The sequence below is a fragment of the Fundulus heteroclitus genome, chromosome 21 (genome assembly GCF_011125445.2).
Source record: "Fundulus heteroclitus isolate FHET01 chromosome 21, MU-UCD_Fhet_4.1, whole genome shotgun sequence".
NCBI lineage: Eukaryota > Metazoa > Chordata > Actinopteri > Cyprinodontiformes > Fundulidae > Fundulus > Fundulus heteroclitus.
The window spans coordinates 28,199,917-28,222,344 of NC_046381.1; the positions used below are offsets into that span (position 1 = coordinate 28,199,917).

At 40.4% G+C, this 22,428-nt stretch overlaps 1 protein-coding gene across 1 annotated transcript in view; it reads right to left on the reverse strand.

Moving 5' to 3' along the window:
- Nucleotides 1-22,428, reverse strand: part of kcnh2b (potassium voltage-gated channel, subfamily H (eag-related), member 2b) — a 310,074-nt gene that overhangs the window by 261,064 nt on the left and 26,582 nt on the right. Inside the window, exon 3 of the mRNA XM_036125763.1 lies at nucleotides 222-452. Coding sequence (XP_035981656.1) covers nucleotides 222-452 — 231 coding nt within the window. The remainder of the gene's footprint in view (nucleotides 1-221; nucleotides 453-22,428) is intronic.

Genomic DNA, 22,428 nt, shown 5'->3' on the forward strand with positions numbered 1-22,428 from the left:
GGCTTGGAACAAATCTTCTTTAAATGATACTTGGAAATAGCCATCCTCATAACGGATGAGAAATAGAATCAAATTTGAACACACAATAAAAACGTCATCCCAGAGAGTCATCCCTGTATTCATCTTCTCTAAGTCATGAGGCCCACAGCAGCTCGGCACTGTAGAGCATCAACAGAAATAAAATCTGCAACATCAAAGCCAAATAGTTTTTGTTCTCCTACCGTCTTTTCTGTACAGGTTGATCTCCACCTTCCTCTCCTCGGACCCCAGCAGGGCCTGTGCCATCTGGGCAATAGCCAGCCTCTTGGTGTCAGGCCCATACAGGAAGTTGCATGTGCAGGGTTTCTGCATGATCTCAGCTCGGGTGTAGCCACATAAGTGACAGAAACCGTCATTGCAGAAGATGATGGCGCAGTTCTCAACTCTGGCATTGGCGATGACAAACTTCCGACCTGAGAGGGACAAGAGAGGCAGCTTTATTAGGCTTTCTTTTATTAACAGAGCAACACCAACACTTTCCTGTGGAGTCTACATTTAACAATAAGAAAAGAAATTGTCCTAAAGTTTTTTTACACGTGGTTCAAGAGAAGCGTAAACACACAAAACCAGGTACATTTCAGAAAGTGTTGCCAGAGTTACCTGTCCATGACGTCCCCAAAATGACTTTAGTAATGCTCCAACACTTTAGATTCAAACACATGAATAATAGTAAAGCCCAAAATGATTCATGCACTGGCAGATTTAGATCAGTCAATAGAGTGACCTTTTAATTTACAAAACAAGTTTATTTGTCCAAGTGAGAAACCTGACTTCAGTCTGATTCAGTACGATCCAGTATGGTCACTGCTCTCACATTGACTAGTAATATATTGGCAGCTGATGCAAAAGTCCAAAAAAAGTTATTTTTGAAATACTATTGCCACCCCTGGTTTATCCTTAGCCATTAACCAATTAGAGCCAACTGTAATTAACCTTCAAACATGATCCAGCAGAGGCCCCCAAAGTGTCTTGAATACCAAATGAAAAGAGGTAAAGGAGGAGATAGAAGCAGATGCTTCAAACCAGTTTCTCAAAGTCTACTAGCACATAGCTGTTTGATTCCCTAAGAAAATGGTAGAAAGGTCTGATCCCAGGTAAAAAACAACATCAGATAGAAGGGAAATATTATCAGGTATGAATATGAACAGGTAACAAATGGACGGCAGGTGGCTGCTTGTCTAATGCTTCAACTACTTTGTGAGCACGAACAAAAACATAATAACCCACCATGTTTTGCAGGCGCCACTAGAGCACCTTTCTGTCGCAAATTGGAAAACCAGTGAGATTTGCTCAAAGTTGAGGTGCTGACTACTTTTAACAATATATCCTGATAACAAATCTACAGTAGTACAGTGCTTTAGTATAGTACAATCTAAAGCAAACTAGGGCACCCTAAGACTGCTTGTATGGTTTTTGCGAAAACATTAAGAAAAAGCTAAAATATACAAGATGTTTGGAGTTATTTCACAATTGTGTTTGATACATGATTCTATATACTTTTGAGTCATAGTTTTATTGTGTTCACTATGGTTCTGCAATGCTAAAAGTCATACAAATAAAGAAAAGCCATTGAATGACAAAGGTGAGTCCTACCATTTAATTAGTAGTGTAGATAAACAAGAAAAAAATAAAAAAAGTGACAAAAAATGTCCCATAAAATGTAATGCTTTTAAATTAAGGAATACATTAGAAAATCCTCACACTTCTTGCCGATGAAAATGGCCAAAGTTACACACTGGCTTTTTGCATCAGGTCCATCTAATTAGAACGTCATTACTCAGCATTTGGAAAGAGGTTTACCCCGTTCAAACTTCAGACATTTAGTTTTGCCTGCTCCTGATTGTTAAAGTGGGAATGAATGCCATGCTGATATCAAAGGAACACTCTGCTCTTTTGAAAAAAAAGAAGACTGTAGCAGCTGATGAGTCTGGTAAAGGATTTAAATATGACACGAGATAATTTAAAATCAGCCATTCCACTGTTTGGAAACAGTCTAAAAATATTTTCTTTCTAAGAACCGACTGCAACATCCTAAAAGAAGTCACAAAGAGCCCTAAAAAGCAATCACTGGTCCTGCAGCAGAATCTTATTTGTAAAGAAACGAGTCAGGACATTTTATGAAAAATTACATAGACCTCAGCCATCATGCATGGAGCCTGCTCTTATTTAGTTCCCGATACAATTATTATAATTAGACTAATAATAATTTGTCTCATAATATAGCTGAGTCTTCAGTTGAGCAGAATTATAGCAGACTGCAGTCATAGCGCTTATTACATTTGGAAATTGGCTCTTTGCTGAAAATGAGAGCTATGGTTTAGGGGACTTTTATTTATATGAACAACATATGGATTAGGTCCTCCCAGGTGGCTAGGTTGGGACAGCTGAGGGATGACTGCAAAATACCAGACCTGTCCATCAGCTCCCCCTAAAAAGTTATGGTTTTTTTTCTTCATGCTTGTCGTGAAGGTAGACACTTTTCTCTCCTCTTCTTTTCTCTCTCCCTCCCCCGTTTCCCTGCCTTCCAACAATCTTTTTTGGAGCCTCTCTTCTTTACATATCTTCCAAACTATAAATTATGGATCAGGTCAGCTGGACTACCAATGCAATTGATAACATTTTCTCAACAACAACACTGGGTGAAGGAACCACCCCCCCCCCCCCCCCCCCCCCCCCCCACGTGCGACAGGACATTTGCAGCTGGAGGATTGTGTGTCTGTCCATTTTGTCAGTCGAGGATGTTGAAAATGTGTTCAAAATTAGAAGAAAAATTGTGAAAACCTCGGCAGCTGTTTCAGCCCATGTCAAGGCTGCCTGAACTATGGGAGGGATATGGCCGCCACTTTAGGATTTATGAATATAAACAATTAAGCTTTGAATTTTTAGAGATGAAGGTCGTTCCAGTGAAACAATGAAACAAAAGAAGTTTTTCTATTTGTAGCTTTGAAAAGGTTGGATAAAATTACTTTAGATCAGAAAAATACTTAGCTTATCTATTATTATTGATAGAAACAATTAAGTATTTCTATATGTTTGTTAATATACGAAAGCAGTCAAGTTAAGGTTTTACTTAGCTTATTCTTTTGTTTCCCTATGTATATCTGTAATGTTTCTCTGTTCATGTACAGCACTTTGACTCGTCTTGTTACTGAAAAGTGTCATATAAATAAACTTACCTTGCATTGGTTACAAAGACTGCAGCAGAGTTAAAGCTTAAAACAGCACCGGTGACGCTAGGTCCCTCTTGGTTTCCCTATAACACTGGGGCCATTTAAAACGTTCACTGGTCAATCTGAACTAGCTAATAAGCCACTAATCATCTTGTGCCATACATGCGTACACACACTTCATACATGAGGCCCCAGGACTTTGATACCATGTTCTTGGGAAAATCAGTCTAAAATAATGTTTTTTGATAAATGGAATAGAGGACATGTTTATCATTAACCAATTACAGTATACTAGGAAAATAACCTCACATTAACTGGGGAACATAGACCTGGGGTGTCATTATTTGGGAGATATTTTTGCTGCAGCAGGACCTGGCAGTTTTGTACCTGGTCATTGTCCGATTTTGTCAAATTAATCGGGCGAGTCATGCCCGTTTATGCCATATTATTGTCATAAGGAAATAATTTAAAACATTGAACACCAGGGCAATTTTCTTCGTGTTATAAACTGAACAGCATTACGGAAAGCCCTGGGAAGAGTTGCGGTGGCACTAAAGAGAATCCTCTTTAGTCAGAGTGGACAGATTACGTGAGAGAAGTTAGGTAGCGAGGAAGTAGGGTGTACAAGAAGGTTATTGGCAGGATTAGTGTGTGCAGAAATCTGAAGTAAAGATCTGAGGATCCAACTCTCAGTTGTAGACTCAGATCGCTACCAACTTCCACAAAGTTAAACTTTAACATTCCGGAGGGCAGCAAGCCTTTATTCTCAGCAAGTGACGTCAAAAAATCAGTTCATAGAGATTAAACATGGAATTCATTCTTAAACTGCGGTTCATAAATTGTTTTTAAGCAGCTGGCAAGATGTTGAGCTTTACATCCCACCATTCATCAGTTAAATTTAAATTTCACTGACTGACTCAATTCTTTATCTGTGCTTTTTGGAGGAATCATTCTGCTCCTGTTGTCATGTAATACATTTGTAAAAACCTAAATGCTTTACAAATAAGGGAACCATTTGTCCCTGCGTCAGCTGTTAATCAGCCAGTTGGATATGTGTTATCATACTGTCCTCACTGAGTGCGTGTGGGAGTATTTACTGTTTCATCAGCATGCAAAAAAAATAGAAACATCATTGGATGGTGGATATAAACAGACATGTTCATGAACTCCAATTTGGAGGGACTGGATTTACATAAAGTATCAGAAAACAGTACAATGCAAAGTTTAGAATAGAAAGAAACAACATGTAACTCAGTGCCTAATGACAACGAGAAAACAATCATATTAAGAGCAGCCAGTCAGAAAAGACAAAGACAGAGTACTTTGAAGAAGAGTTTGACCAATTACTTTTCTTCTATTTCTAACACAGACATCTGTCAGTTGGGAAAGGGTTACAAAGAGACTCAAGCAAGCCAATGTGAGAGCCATTATCCACAAACAAGAAAAACAACAAGACAACAAGACACAACAACAAGAGTGGCAGACATTCCCAGGAATGCCTGTCTTACCAAAATTATTGCATTAACACAAAGGAACGATATCTAAAATACTGCAGGTATCACTTGCACCAGTTAGGTTCAGCGTACGTGATTCGTCATTGAGAAATAAACTGGGATTAATTACATTGGTGGAAGACAAATGGGAAACAGAAAAGCCTGTCCAACATTTGTCTGAAATCATTTTGGGAATCCAAGATGTTTGAGGAAATATTATGAGGACTGACAAGACAAAATCAGAACTTTTTGGAACATAGTGAGAGTGGACAGGGGTTTGTGTGACTTAGATTAATAGAACCAACTGTCCAGCAGAAACTCCTGAAGAGAGAACATCCAATCAGCAGTCTGTGACCCTAACTGGGGTTACGCAGTGGGAAAGTGATCTATAGCAGACCAGCAAGTCCACCTCTGATTTCCCCATCCCCAACAACAGCCAATAAAAAGCTAAAATTTGGTCTTCAATCCAACTGAGATGCAATCTCTTGATGCTATTTGTTGCCTCTAATGGTCAACCAAACAGTAAATAGGTTTAGGTCGTGTTGAGAAAGTTACGTTTTTCAGAACCACAGAGAGTTTATTGATAATAGTGGAGTTGAAGATGGGAGGAAGTTGATGAATGTTGTTTACTACAGAGACATACAGCTGTAATGGAGGTTGCAAAAGAGAGAGAATTCAGGCATAAAACAGCAAGAAAATAAGCAGACGAGACCAGATACGATGATCTTAACCAGAGACAAGAGGGGGGAGACCAAAACGGCAGGATGTGTTCAGGCTCCGGTGCAGCTCACATCCCACCGTCAGGGCGTACATAATTCCTCAGAAATTCCATATAATATTGTGTAAAAGATAACACACCTGTTAGTGGAAGCGAAGAAGATCTGCGTATTGATACATCCTTTGAACTAATCAGCTTTTTAATACCTTTTGATTAAGTTTAAATTCTGTCTCTGTGATTTATTAATGGCGATGTGTGTTATTAATTTTCAGAAAAAAATTAACATGCAGTTAGATGGTAAATTCACCAAACAGTTGCAATTGCCTTTTCATGTATGGCAAAGTTATTTTATATAGATCCATTTCATCAATAAATGAAACATCATTCAGGAACAGCTTTTTGTGTTAATTCGGTTTGTCTTTTTGTCATATAAAAACGTATTTGATGCACTGAAAAATTTAAATGTGACACGAGCATTCCGTAAGTGGCTGTTACAACATAGTGCCAGATGGGGAATAGGCTTTGTTTAGCAAGCAGTAAGATCATCTCTATGTTGCCAGACACTGAAAGAATCTACTGCTGATGAATGTAAATCACTAGGGTTATTCAAGGGGTCAGGAAAGTCCCAGGATGTACAAATCACTCTGAATGTCATGAAAGCATCCATCACCTAACATATCAAGTTCATTTTAGTTGCCTGCATGGTCTTAACAAAGGATTTGTCATCCTGATGGAGATGGAAAGCCTTACCAAAATTAACCAACGCATTTCTTTTCAAAAAAGGTTATTCCGAAGAAACATTTGCAACCAAAACCAAAGATCAAAATAAGGAAGAAATTATTCATACACACCAGACAGCCATTCTTATTGATAGGAAGATTGATCAAAAACGGGCCTTTGTGTTTTCTTTCTCCAGAACATGAGCTCTAACATTCTGGCAAAAGAGAACAACTCTTTAACACTAATTAGAAGGATGAATCTCCCTTACGAATTGAAGAATCTGAGCAAATTCCCAAAAATCTGTTGCATTACTGTAAACAAAGCAGTATATCTCTTGTGGTTATCTTGATATGCCTCAACGATGACATTAGTCCTGACTGATGTCATTCTGATGCAGATATATTCCTGGCTCTAACAAGCTGAATTCAATTTGCCTGAATTGTCTCCTCAGCATGTCATCAGGTTAGACAGACTAAAACTCATTTTAAACATGCAGGACACTAGTCCTTCTTTCACCTGAACTAGAAGTCACTGATCCAATGTCAAAACACCAAGCATGGCATGTAAGATTACAGTTATTTAAAATTTTTAAATAATGTAAAATAGACACCATATAAAAGAACTTAAAAGCAAACCAACTTTTTCACTAAATAATGTTGATCAAACAAATACAGTATTATCTATATTTTCATAATCACTCATTTCTAGTGTATGTCTTTGGTTTTATTGGATTCCACTTCCAAAGTGTTGTTGTAGAATGTGGTATTGTTAATTGGGTCACACATTTTAAAAGCTATATTAGGCACAGGCATAACAGTGTGCATCACTAAAACGAGCATGCACTGATATGTTCTGTAATTACTTTTCTTCAGATGGGTTTTATGTAAAGCTGCATGCAATTATGAACGGTTCCAAGTACCAATCAGTTTTCGCCCAAAGTCCTAGATGTCTTTAGCATCTAGGACATACTTTAGTTTTTAGCATCACAGTGAGTCTAAGCATCCACCCAGATCAACAGAAGAATGGCCACTAGAAAACAATTCAAGTTCTGGAATGCTTTGGAAAGAGTTTAGATCTAAATTTCCAAGATATTTTGTGAGGTCATATGAAGAGGGTTGTGGAAAAGAGGTGTTGTCTCAGTCTTATGGGTTTGGAGAGGATTTTGTGAGATAATGTAGTCAGAAATTGTCTTGTGAGATACTGAGAGACTCCTGCCAAAGACTGAATGTTAAAACACAAAGTTGCTTTGATAAAGTATTAGTTTCAGGGTAAGCACACTTATGAAATCAGGTTGGTAGCTTTTTCTTAAAATTGTACATGTTCTACCATTAACTGATATGTATTTTTTTCTGTTGAATTGTACAGCATAGATTCAAAACCAATTGACCATGGTCTTTAGTTTCAAAAGTCTCAAGCACCTTGAATTTGTATGCATGAATTCCAATAAGTTTTTTTCGCTTTTGTTTTTGGAAAGAACCTGCTTTTATATCATGACAAAATGTGGCTCTCTTAACCGATAACCACTTGTACTTCTCAAGTTTCTACAGTTCTCCACATCCATCCATCCATTTACTATACCCACTTAACCATGCAGGGTCGCAGAAGGGACTGGTGCCCATCTCCCAGCACCCTAAACGGGTCGCCCAATCCATCACAGTGCAACTTAGACACACAGGACAGACAACACACCTAATCATACTTTAGAGAGACCCATTAACCTGACAGTCATGTTTTTGGACAGTGGGAACTCAAGCACCTGGGGAGAACCCTTGCATGTACAGGGAGAACATACAAACTCCATAGAGAAATACTCCAGGCCGGGTTCTTGCTGCAAGGCATCAGTCCAACTAACTGCACCACTTTACAGGCGCAGCTCTCTACACGACATTGATTATTCAAAGCAGTTCTCTTTAAATCAAAATTAGACTCTTATAGCCTCCTTTATTTGCAAGCAAATATAGAAAGTCACCTTTTATCCTTCTTACTTTCCTCAAGCACCAATCAAACAGTCATACTGCATGAATCAAAATTGATTTTGCTTATCGTTCCTGCATAAAGTGTATATCAGGCAGTGCGGGGGCACTGTAAGAATATGTCTGTCCCCATCTCTTCCCACGTTAAGCACACCATTATAACAGCCTCCTCCTCGTTCATTAAGAAAGAAGACCCGTCATCTATCATAGCTGGCTGCTCCAGGTTCAACAGGTTGCTCTCACAGGACACATAAACCAGTGGCGGGACCTATTCACATATTCATGGAAACACTAGAGAGCAGTTGTGTGGATGTGCTTGATAGGCTCCCTCTATGAATTAGTGGCAGCAGCAGGCCTCAGAGGCTCACAAAGGCTGATGGGTTTGTCTGGCTGCACTGAAGAACAGATAATCTTCAGGGGGAAATGTGTTTGTGTGTAAGCGTAGTTTTAATATTTCATTTTCCAATCACTGCATTGATGGTTTTTAGTGAGTGATTATGGTCAAAAGAAGCTTTTTTTTTTTTTTTTTTGCAAAGTCAAGCTCTTAAAAACCAAAAAAATATGTAAATGTAGCTATTAGTCAGACCCTGTAGCTACAAAAAAGATGCAGTGCAATCTGAATGCAGTCGTCAGACACAGGCTGAATGTAAAAAACTGCAACTAAATCAGAAGATTTGCACTGGGTCAGAGGAGGCAGCAGGATTATTATAAAAACTAAAAAAAAAACGATAGAAAATAAGCTTCAAAGGATAACCGAGAGCTTAAAATATGGATGCATGACTTGCAATGTATGAGAGTTTGGTGATGATGACATTACCTGGAGCACAGAAAAGACAGCAGATATAATGTGCAAGCCTGCTGCATGAAGGTGCATACTCCTCAGGGTTCAGGACACAGCTGGACGTAGAGGAACATTATCAGCATTGCACCAGGAAGGAGTATCGCATTGTATTAGTACGCCACAGGTATTCACAGAAAAGAAATTCCATATTTAAAACCAGCTGGTAGTAAGTTCAAATGAACCCAAGATAATGGGAGGGAACTAAGCACAGAAATAATATTTTCAATTTCGACACGCCTTATGCAGGAATGTATGCTGCTTTTGACTAGTGCTGACCTTTATGAGTCAGTTGCTCTTTTTGATAATCATGTTACAAAAATAATTTGTTTCATAACCGACTATCTTGATGTACCTTTAACACTAATCTAATACAACCAAATGAATGAAAGTATAGTGTTACTAACAGATAAACAACCATAAGTATTTGCACACAAATCGTATCTTGTGTAATTTAAGGCGGCCAATTCACTCAAGAGAAATAATTAACACCGTGTTAGGGAACTAGAATCCTTAATGTAAACACACACAAGCTGATAAACATCATGAGCAAAATGGTGTTTATGCAAAAGGCTGATTCCCAAAGACAGGACAAACCCTATGTTTCCCACATTTAAAATATTTACTATTCCCATTCAGAAGAAAAGCAATTATGGATATTTATGTACTAATGTATAGTCAGTTTTACTTTTTAGCTTTTTTTTTTACTGTGGCTTTATCAGGGCCATAAGACAACCACCCTAAGGCATCCAAACAAAAGTATTTACTCTTTATTGATTATGCTTTCAGCTTTCTTCCTGACCTGTCTCTGCCACAGTGAGGACACATCCCTCTGTTTGGGACCAATCATTTTGAGCTTACTTTAACTATGGAGATACTGTTCTCGGCCCTAATAGAAAGACCGCCCGGCAGGCAAATAAGAGTAGGCAACAGAGGACTTTGAATAAAAGAGCAATAAAAGACCAGTAAAATTCTGTCACTGACATCAAAGGACTTTAACCTAGGCAAGAAACAACTCTTTCTGATCATTGTTTCTCTTATCCTTGATGGTTTGTGGTCATCAAACACTGTTTTCAATTGTTCTCCTCTTTTCCACTGAAGTGATGCTTTAAATTCAAATGTTCATGTAACCCAAATAAATTATCTCTGTGATGGGGACAATATGATGCCACAGAGAATGGCAGATTCTGGATTTGTTGTTTTTTTTAGCTTTTTTTTGTGTTTGCTTTCTTCCGTCCATCTCTGGTACCTTGTATCAGCGAAGAGCTCTGAAACATCTGACAGTCACCTGCTCCCTCTATTCCACCACTCCCAATTGAACCTGGAACTTTGCTGGAGATATTAGTTGGAGGAGCAGCAGCCCTGTATGGAATCTGCTGAAGATGCCAGAGCTGCAGGAGAAAGCGTGCAGGCGCGATTGTTAATATGAGAGAAAACAGATGAACTGCTTCTTCTCAACAGAACTAACCTGGATTTCTGCATATCTGACGCTCTCTCTTTTACTAAGACCTGCTTCCCAGAGGACATCATGGACAGAGCACATTTCTGGGCAAACTACGTAACGGAGCTCGCGGGAAAAACATGGGAAGGCAGTCGCTGGCTCTAAATAAACAAAGCTTGGTGTACAGATCTCACAATGTTGAAAAAAAATCCTGCACTCCTCACTTAGAGACATTGCTCTTTAACTGTAAACCATTGTATTCATTTATAACCATTGTTTTCCTTGTTTGCCCCGGTCACTGTTTCCATTCCACCTCAGACCAGTGTTAATGGGTGTTACTACAGATAACTAACATGAAGAAAAACATCCAGATTCCCTGATCACTGTTCTTGGGGACTTTAACAGAGCAAATCTCAGCCATGAATTTCCAAAGTATTAGGAGTACCACCAGGGACATTGACTTACTGGACCACCGTTACACTACGTTAAAGGATGCCTACCGCTCTGGCCCCTGTGCAGACTCAGGACTATCTGATCACTGTCTGCTTCATCTGATGCCCACATACAGGCAGAAACCAAAATCTACCTGTTGCTAGAGCGTAAATGGATGGACCAACAAGTAAAAGCTGGAATCAAAACCAGCTTTTACTGTACTGACTGGAGTGTTTTTCAGCCTTCAGAAGTAGAAACAGAGTCTGACTAAAGCGCCCATGATTTGTCAGGAGCATGTGTGCCAGCTCTTCCAGAGCCTAAAGGGCAGAAGTATATATATATATATATATATATATATATATATATATATATATATATATATATATATATATATATATATATACACTCACCGGCCACTTTATTAGGTACCCAATGCTAGTAACGGGTTGGACCCCCTTTTGCCTTCAGAACTGCCTCAATTCTTCGTGGCATAGATTCAACAAGGTGCTGGAAGCATTCCTCAGGGAGTTTGGTCCATATTGACATGATGGCATCACACAGTTGCCGCAGATTTGTCGGCTGCACATCCATGATGCGAATCTCCCGTTCCACCACATCCCAAAGATGCTCTATTGGATTGAGATCTGGTGACTGTGGAGGCCATTTGAGTACAGCGAACTCATTGTCATGTTCAAGAAACCAGTCTGAGATGATTCCAGCTTTATGACATGGCGCATTATCCTGCTGAAAGTAGCCATCATGGGTTGGGTACATTGTGGTCATAAAGGGATGGACATGGTCAGCAACAATACTCAGGTAGGCTGTGGCGTTGCAACGATGCTCAATTGGTACCAAGGGGCCCAAAGAGTGCCAAGAAAATATTCCCCACACCATGACACCACCACCACCAGCCTGAACCGTTGATACAAGGCAGGATGGATCCATGCTTTGATGTTGTAGACGCCAAATTCTGACCCTACCATCCGACTGTCGCAGCAGAAATCGAGACTCAATCTTCTATTGTCCAATTTCGATGAGCTTGTGCAAATTGTAGCCTCAGTTTCCTGTTCTTAGCTGAAAGGAGTGGCACCCGATGTGGTCTTCTGCTGCTGTAGCCCATCTGCCTCAAAGTTCGACGTACTGTGCGTTCAGAGATGCTCTTCTGCCCACCTTGGTTGTAACGGGTGGTTATTTGAGTCACTGTTGCCCTTCTATCAGCTCGAACCACTCTGGCCATTCTCCTCTGACCTCTGGCATCAACAAGGCATTTGCGCCCACAGAACTGCCGCTCACTGGATGTTTTTTTTTTTTTTCGGACCATTCTCTGTAAACCCTAGAGATGGTTGTGCGTGAAAATCCCAGTAGATTAGCAGTTTCTGAAATACTCAGACCAGCCCTTCTGGCACCAAACAATCATGCCACGTTCAAAGTCACTCAAATCACCTTTCTTCCCCATACTGATGCTCGGTTTGAACTGCAGGAGATTCTCTTGACCATGTCTACATGCCTAAATGCACTGAGTTGCCGCCATGTGATTGGCTGCTTAGAAATTAAGTGTTAACGAGCAGTTGGACAGGTGTACCTAATAAAGTGGCCGGTGAGTGTAAATATACATATACATATATATATATATATATATATATATATATATATATATATATATATATATATATATATAGAGAGAGAGAGAGAGAGAGAGAGAGAGAGAGAGAGACAGAGAGAGAGAGACAGAGAGAGAGCAGCTTTAAAAGATAAAATATACGTGCATTTTGTAAAGACAAATTAGCTGTAAATGACTCCCCAGCTGTCTCTGGCCACTTCTTTCTTTGCCTCCACAAATGCCAAAAGAAGGGGAGCTGTTGGCAAAGCTGAGTAATGCCGAGCTGCTGCCGTAATTTTACATTTTCAGCAATACGTGTGGATAAACAGTTTTTGAAGCCTTCCTTGGAGCCTAACAAGACCTGAGATGCATGTACAGGCCGACCGATGCACACTGAGTAATTCATAAAGCCCAGACTTCGGTCGTCTGCGTGTGCTCGGAATCTCCCAGAGAAAGCTGCGTGGGTGGACAAGGAGGGAAGCCTGTGTGTTAGTACCAGTTCTGTCTGTGCTGGCTTCAGATGGAGGGAGATTAGGGACAAAGGACTGAGAAACATGATGGATAATAATTAAACAGGTAGGGGGGACAACGAGGACATGAGAAAACGACAGAAAATGAAGCAGGTCTATGTGAGTGAATTTGGTTCTGGACTGTAGATGATTACGCTTCAGGCAGGATAAATTCTTTCAGTTCTCCCAAAATCTGTGCAATTACCATGGAAACCACATAGTTGACAGATGAAAAGCTCTCTAACACAGACGGTGCATTTGAAGAGAAAACGCTGGACCTTTAACAACATAAATTGTTTAGGTGAAACTCATAGATTGGTACATTATAGAGATTCATTTTGCATTTCAGAGATTTATTGAAGCGTTAGAATAATTGGACAGCTGCCATGCCTTTGTGATGAGGATGACCCAGGACAGAAACGAGGATGCTCTAGATGCCAGTAAATGATGAAAATAAATATCTTTAATTAATGAGTAAATTACAAAGGACAAAACATGGAAATGACACAAGGACAGCTGCAATGCTTTGTACTTGAAAGCAACACATGAAAAGTAGAAATCAGGACTGATAAATGAGGTCGAGAAGTGGTTGCAGAAAGGTGACCAAAACATGCTTAGGTTGGATGGCTTACAAAGTTTTTTCGTTTTAAAGTTACAGACCTTTTTATTGAAGCCACATTTGTCCATCCATCCATCCATCCATCCATCCATCCATCCATCCATCCATCCATCCATCCATCCATCCATCCATCCATCCATCCATACATCCATCCATCGCATCTGTGAAGAATTATTTGGGCACAGTCCCTAAACTCAAAGACTAGACTGCACATAAAAACAATGCTCATGAATATAATAACTTTGTTACCCAAAGAATGTGTGGTCTAATTAATATTTAAATTTTTGGGGGGTAAAACTTCCCTCCCATTCAGACTAATAGTTTGCTTTTAAATTTTGCACATTTCTGTCATATACACTGCATTGCCAAAAGCATTTGCTAATTTCATTCAAACGCACACGACAGTGACATCCCATTCTTTTTTATACTCTTTTTGTGGGTTTTTTACCCCACTAGTGGCTTGTTTTGTCATACAGTTGATGGACAGGAAAGGGAGTTTGAGAGAGGAGGGAAGACATGTGGCAAAGAACCTCAGGCCAGAATTGAACCCAGGTCAGCCACGATGAGGACAAAGGCCTCCATATATGGGTCGTGCTCACTACCCCGGAGCCATTGGAGTCCACCCCCTGACATCCCATTCTTAATCTAACTGGGTTAATATGACGTTGACTAGAAGTTCATTTGTGAGATCAGACACTAATGTTGGACAAGAAAGCCTTGCTCAAAGTTTCTGCTCTAAATCATTCCAAAGCTGTTCTGCCAATTTGAAGCCAGGGGAGTGTGATTTAAAGTTTGTTGATCAAGAAGACTCTATTGTCACAATGAGTTACCATGGTGACATTACCATTGAGGCAGACCCAGTTTAGGATGTACAGAAAAAAGAAAAAAATAGCAAGTATTATGACTATCATGAACAGCAGACTTAGTATTTACAGGTTTTTTTTGGGAGGTGGGGGGGGTCAAATTAGAGTATGGTGGCCCTGAGGTGCAAAGCACTACAACATTAATGAAAGCACTACAACATTAACAAAAACATTACAACATTAACGAAAGCACTACAACATTAAAAAAACGGAAGAGGTACGTCCCAGTGGGAGACCTAAGAAAACCTGGCATACATATTAGGTGATACTGTACATGCTCCAGGAGTATCTTCCATACACATTACTTGAAGCCTCTTGCCACAACTGCTAAAGGTTTGGTGATGGCTCAACCAGCTCTTTTCCTCGGTTTTCGCAATACATGGAGATTTGACCGTATTCTCCATATGTCTAGGGCAGGGGTTCCCAAACTTTCTAGCTTTTTTGGCTCAGCGTGGAGCGAGAGAAAGAAAGAGACGCTCAGATCGGTCACACCTCCACAACCTGAAACGTCTCTGAAGTAGAAACCATCCAGGTGGATTCATGTTAATAATAAATCTTCCTCAAACTCTAGGGTCACTTGTGGAGTACCACAGGGTTCAGTCCTTGGACCAATTCTATTTACTATATATATGCTTCCGATTGGCAAAATTATCAGACAGCATGGGATTAATTTCCACTGTTATGCTGATGACACTCAGCTATATTTATCCATAAATCCTGATGAATCCAATCAGTTACTTCGACTGCAGTCATGTCTTGATGACATCAAAAGCTGGATGACTTTAAATTTCCTGCATTTAAATTCTGACAAGACAGAAGTTGTAATCTTTGGGCCAGAGTCTTCAAAAAATAAACTTCTTAATCAATCACTTAATCTGGATGGCATTAACTTGGCCTCTGGTAATAAAGTTAAAAATCTTGGTGTTATTTTTGACCAAGACGTGTCATTTAAATCCCATATTAAACAGATTTCAAGAGTTTCCTTTTTTCACCTCCGAAATATCCAGGAGTGTCCAGGAGTGATGCTGAAAAACTAGTCCATGCATTTGTTACTTCAAGGCTGGACTATTGTAATTCTTTACTATCAGGAATTCCACAAAATGCAGTTCAAAGTCTTCAGCTGATCCAAAATGCTGCAGCAAGAGTTCTGATGAAAATCAACAAGCAGGATCATATTTCTCCAATTTTAGCTTCCCTTCATTGGCTTCCTGTTAAATCAAGAATATAATTTAAAATTCTTCTTCTCACGTATAAAGCCCTTAATAATCAAGCTCCATCATATATCAGAGCTCTGATTACCCCGTATGTTCCTAACAGAGCACTTCGCTCTCAGACTGCAGGTCTGCTGGTGGTTCCTAGAGTCTCTAAAAGTAGAATGGGAGGCAGATCCTTTAGCTATCAGGCTCCTCTCCTGTGGAACCAACTCCCAGTTTTGGTCCGTGAGGCAGACACCCTATCTATTTTTAAGACTAATGTTAAAACTTTCCTTTTTGACAAAGCTTATAGTTAGAGTGGCTCATACCCTGAGCTATCTCTATAGTTGTGCTGTGATAGGCCTAGGCTGCTGGAGGACATCAGGGTCTAATTTTCTCACTCTACTGATTTCTACTGTTCTTCAGTCTACTGTTCTCCAGTTTTGCATTGTATTACATTGAAATCACTGTCGTCATTTCAGCTTTTAACTTTTTGCTCTCTCTCTTTTTCTTCATAGTAGGTACACCTGGTCTGGCGTTCTGTTAACTGTGACATCATCCAGAGAAGACGGCTCACCCGCTACTACCATCTAATGTAGAACAGATTACTAGATCAATGTGTGCTTCTGTGCTTTTTTGTCTCTCTTGTTGTGTCTCTGCTCTGTCTTCTGTAACCCCCAGTCGGTCGAGGCAGATGACCGTTCATACTGAGCCCGGTTCTGCCGGAGGTTTTCCTTCCCGTTAATGGGGAGTTTTTCTTCCCACTGTCGCTTCATGCTTGCTCAGTATGAGGGATTGCAGCAAAGCCATGTACAATGCAGACGACTCTCCCTGTGGCTCTACACTTCCCCAGGAGTGAATGCTGCTTGTCGGGACTTGATGCAATCAACTGGTTTCCTTATATAGGACATTTTTGACCAATCTGTATAATCTGACCCAATCTGTATAATATGATTGAACTTGATTTTGTAAAGTGCCTTGAGATGACATGTTACATGATTTGGCGCTATATAAATAAAATTGAATTGAATTGAATTGAATTGAATTCACGGGCTAAACTCTAATGATCTACCTCTGTGTGTTCTCACTGTATTTATTTCATGTAACTGCTTCCAAATCTGAGTCTGACTAACAATTTATGCCGCAAAATACAAACTCAAAGAAGTTTAATTTGATTTGGTCCAATGGCGAGCGAGCGAGAACACTTTGGTAGAGCAGCACATAGTAACCATAACGGAGAGCTCCATAAATATGTTATTAATCAGTGAAATAACAACTTTCACAGCAGGTAGACGCCCATGACAACCACTGCCGGTTGCCGGTTTCCTTATCAATTATTCAATGTGAATAAATTTTATTTATTTATTGAATTTGCAGTTTTGATTTTAATTTTTTACAAAGGAAATGTTTATTTACACGTCTTTATGGTGTGGGGAAAAAAACACTATCAGACCACAATTAAATTTTTCATCTTGTGCTTTGGAAATCCCTGGTCTATGGTAGTCCCGCTTGCTTTGCTTCTCATTAAAACGAAGCGCACCAGAGTAACTTCCGGTTCAAAAGTAAAACGAGCTGTAGTCCAATCAGTGATTTCTTAGGTCTCCCACTAGAACATACCTCTTCCGTTTCGTTAATGTTGTAGTGCTTTCGTTAATGTTGTAATGTTTTTGATAATGTTGTAGTGCTTTCGTTAATGTTGTAGTGCTTTGCACCTCAGGGCCACCATATTAGAGCATGCAAAATATAAAAGTAATGAGGTAGTGAGATTTTGCAGTGATTTTGAGGCTCCATTTACAGAAAAAAATGCAATTTAATTTTCCTGAGAATAAGAGTGTGCAAATAGGCAATGACAGTAGTGTGATGGTAACATATGGTGGACATATTAAAATATTTAACATATGATGGAGTGTAACATATGATTGTAACCTATGATGGACATATGATGGGCAATTTTTCAACAGGGGGGCTGTCGCCCTCTGGCAATAACAGTAGATTGATAGTAATATACTGTAACGTATGATGAACCATGAACCTCTCGAGAGGGGTGATAGCCCTCACAGGTCTTGGAAAGAAGTTGTTTCTGAGTTTATTAGTTCTGAATTTGATGCTTCTGAAGCATATACCTGATGGGAGGTGGGTAGGATCAGTGGAGATGCATCTGGCCCTTCTTTGGACTCGTTCTGCATAAACTGAGACCAACTCCTTTAGACAACATCCCACAATCCCCTGCACTGTCCTCACCACCCGTGCTAAGTCCTTCCTCTCCTTCATTGTGCAGCTCCGATAGCACACAGTTATGCTCAGACATAAAACACTGAGACATAAAACACGGTAGCTCTGTAGAAGTTTTTTAATCAGTTTAGTGGAATGACGTCCAGGAGAAGTCCAGGAGAAGTCTCAGGAGATGTGAATGCCTAGGAACCTAATGCTGTCCACGCACTCCACCACCTCCTCCTGTATGTAGAGAGGATCGTGTTCAGTCCTCCTGGACCATCTGTAGTCTACACTGCAAAAACGGATCTAAAAATAAGTAAAATGTTCTTAAAGTGACTGTATTTGTCCTTGATTTGAGCAGGTAAATAAGATTAGTTGCCAATGGAATGAGTATTTTGACCCCTAAAATAAGATAATTAGACATCCTGCACTTGAAACAAGATGATGGAGATAAGTTGTTGCTATTTTAAGTGCAAAACTCTTATTTCATTGGCAAATCATCCTTTTTACCTGCTCAAATCAGGGACAAATGCACTAATTTGTCCCTGATTTGTAAAAAAGAACATTTTACTTATTTTAAGTTCCGTTTTTGCAGTGTACTATTACTTACTGGTGTTCAGGATCATGTTGTTCCTGGAGCAGCACTGTGTGAAATTGCTGACGACCTCGTCCCTGTAGTGGGAAATAGTGGAGATGAGACCCACTACAGTGGTGTTGTTCGCAAACTGCAGCAAACCTGTGGGGTGGACAGCAGGACAGTCCTGGGTGAAAAGGGTGAAAAGAGCAGAGCTGAGGACACATCCGATAGTCTTTAAGGCAAATGATGATTGGTTTCTTGGGGACCGGCACGATAACAGAGGATTTCAGACACGCAGGGACCATGGAGAGCTGCAGGGAGAGGTGGAAGATGTCCAGAAAGACCCATGCTAGCTGGTCAGAGTGGTCCCCGAAGTGCTGCTTTGTATATGCTTTGCCTTTTGAAGGCCTTTTTTCAGCTCACTTCTAGCCCTGCTGTAGGCCAGTTTATCTCATGATCTGAACACTGCATCGTGGGCCTTCAGCAGGAACCGCATCAGCTGTCTACCCATGGTTACTGGTTAGGAAACCCTCTGATTGTCTTTGTGGGTAGGACAGCATCAGTGCAGAAGTGAACATAAGAAAGCACAGATGATGAATAGTCCTCTAGATCAGCGCACTCTTTAAATACATCCAAGTAGAGTTGAGCAGGCCTCCTCAGCCCAAACCTGAAAGGTTTTGGTGACTGGCCTGGTTCTGCAGATCAGTGGCTTGTAGGCACGTATCTGCTCCACAGTTACGTGATCTGATGATCCAAAGTGAGGAGCTGCAGCAGCTTTATATGCTCCTGGGGTGTTGCAGCAAACTTGATCCAATATATTATTGTCTCTGGTCGGGAACTTGATGAATTTATGGAACTTGGGGGTCACAGTATTTAGTTCCACATGCTTAAAATCTCCAACTAGAATCAAAGCCACATCTGGATCACTGTCCATAAGTCCACTGATAAAACAATGTAGTTCCTCCAGGGCTAGTTTAGCATTAGTTTTAGGCTGGATGTATGTAGCAATAATATTCACAGAGCTGAGCTCTCTAGCCAGTTTAAAAGGTCTGTGCTTAACTACTAGGTATTGCAGCTCAGGCGAGCAGAAACTTTCGATCTTTTTTACTGCTGTGCACCAGGTGTTATGAACATATAATTAATCCTCCTCCCTTTTGTCTCTCAGTCGCCTCGTTCCGATCAGCTCTGGATAAGGAGCATCCTGTTAGCTCTACTCTCTTGGCGTCATTAAGCCACGTCTCCGTGAAGATCGAGACTAGGCAGGGCTGGCAGGTGTGTGGATTAGCGTTTAGCCTGGCGTGCAGGCCACCTCGTGAACCGCGTCATTTCCTCCTGCGTCTCCTTCGGAACGTAGGCGGACAGAGCAGAGGTGCTATTGTCCATTGTATTTCGTGCAAAATAAAGTCCTATTTCTGCAGAATAAAGTCCTATTTCTTTCGATATAGTCCATGGGCTTCAGGGTTTGGCTGCAGATCAAATAGCTTTTCTCTGCTGTATTTGCTTAGAGCTTGCAGGGGCGATAAAACAGACAAAAAGAAAAACAATAACAATAACAAAAAAGCCGGCTGCCTCGGGCCTCAGCGGTCCTCTGCGCCGCCATCTTAGGTTTTTTAATGGTTCCAAAACCATCAGAAAACCCTGAAGCAGAATGTCTGATCACCATTTACTTACCTTAAGCTTGAATACATGCAGCCGGATCATGATCCACAGCATAAAAGCAACCAGCATACCACCTTTAATTGGCTCAGAAGACATGGGTTTGGAATGGCTTAGTCAATAGCGTTTTATATTTATTCACGCTGTCTTTGTCTGATACCCTTTTTTGTTACAAAGGTAATTTGTCTAGGGCAAAATACTGCATAGCACTGTCTGCACATTATAATGTAAAATGATACATTCAAGTCATTTATTTTTTTGGAAATTTTGACTTTTACCTATTGAAAAATAGAGGTGCAAATATAGTCTGGAAATACCATTCTTTTGCATTATTTATCCAGATCTGAGAGGAACTCAAAATTACTTTTCAATTATTTTACAATAATGAGTGATTTTAATGCATAGCAAAAATGTACTAAAAAAAAGAAGTGCTTGTGATTTGTTGACCATGATTATACCCTGCTATTTTTACTCAGTAAATGAAAAGGAATCATTGTTTTCTCCAGGAAACACAGAGCTGCTCTCAGCACATGCTCTGCTCAGTGCGTCAGAACTCACTCTCAGTGAGACTCCGGAACCAAACAGACAGGGTTAGTTCATTTGACCTTATTTACTGGGTTGGTTTGAGGGCTTTTTTTCACATGGAATTATGAATCTGTAAGGGGGCAAATACTTTTTGGCAACACAATAGATACAACAGAGCCTTAAGCTCAAAACTAACAGTCAGTGCAGGGCAAATAATAACAACAGGGGAGACTTATCTCACAAGAAGAAATCACATGTTAAATATGGTGCCATTTTAATTCTGTGACCCCCCCCCCCACACACACACACACACACACCCCACCCCCTTCCCACCACCACCTCGGTTTGCTCAGATTTAGATAATGGATGGTATTTCAGCACAATGAAAGAAAAAAAAAAACCCAGCTCAACAGTTATTCCGAGATGTACTTATCATTTCACCCTATTAGAGAAGCTGGCTGGACACTATGCTGGGGAAGGAGAAGTGCTGATGTCATCACTATCAGACTGCTGACAGGAGGGGGAAAAACGGGTCCTGTCATATTTTGACAGTCCAATATTTGTTTCTGCGCTCGGACTGTTGCATCTTGGAAAAGTTTTTCAAAAACTTTCTATAAATTATGAATTTCAGCTACCATGACTTCACAGAGCAGTGCTGACAAAAATACCTGCTGGCAGGTTGTTTTCTGTGTCAGCTTCTTACCACGGGAGACACGCAGCACATCCTCTGGAGAGCTGAGGCTTCGGCAAAACAAAGAGGCAGAGACTACGCGGCTTAGCCTGCTGTGGCTGTCTATGTTTATCCAAAGAAATTACAGAGTTTGACCTTTGACATAGGAGAAGCTCTGATGCACAACATCCCACAAAGACGTGGATGTTTTTTATTCCTAAATAAAGATGAATTCTGCCTTTTTACTCAGTCAAAAGTGTGCATGCACAAATGAGTGGTTTCCTTTTTCTCCTCCTTCCTGTAAAAGTGCTTTTATATTTTGTTTTATTTATTCTAAAAGACTCATAATTTAATCCCTCCAATCTATTTATTATTGTAGTTGTGCATTAGCCTCGTGTAAAGACTGCACCCCAACACTTATCCTCCTCCTCCAAAGCTTTCATCAGCAGGTATCCCCAGATGACCCATCCTTACACCCAATTCAATCCAACCCATCATTGTTCATTACCAAACCTTTAAACTCATATCTTCAGGTACATGCTAATGAAATGTACTGCAAATATTCAATAAGGCTTAAAACATCAAAAACAGCTGCCAGAAGACTTCCAAGATTCCAAAAACTGACTCTAACATGTGCGCATGAAGAACGTGATTTATTCTCCACTCGATTAAATACCCAACATCCCTGCGGAAAAGAAAATAGCCAAGAACAAATCCAGTGTAAAAGCTGATCTGAAGGTCACCTGACTCCCATCTGGAGTCTTCCTCCACCAAGCTCAGGACTCGGTCATGCAATGGGGTACTGTTCAGAGAGCACAAACTAGTTCAGTCCACAACAGTCGTTAAGAGTGATAATCCCATAATCACTGCAATCCTTAATGGGCTGTTTCGCTCTGAAGTGTCTCAGGCTACAGTGTGTACAGTGTCTCCCTCTGCCTTAACAAGGTTATGCAGATTTATGCAAATGAATTCTAATCCTCAGGATGCTCGTGAGTCCAAAAGTCAGTTAGCCAGACATTTTCTGGGCCCTAACCGTGGGGCTGGCGCTGGAGCCACAGAGAGCAAGAGAGGGGAGCCTGAACAAGCAGCAAGCAGACAAAGTGCGTAGAATGAGGGGTGATGAAGTTTTTGCGCAGCCCTCTTGATGGATGGGAGGATAGGAGGGAAAAGGCAGCTGT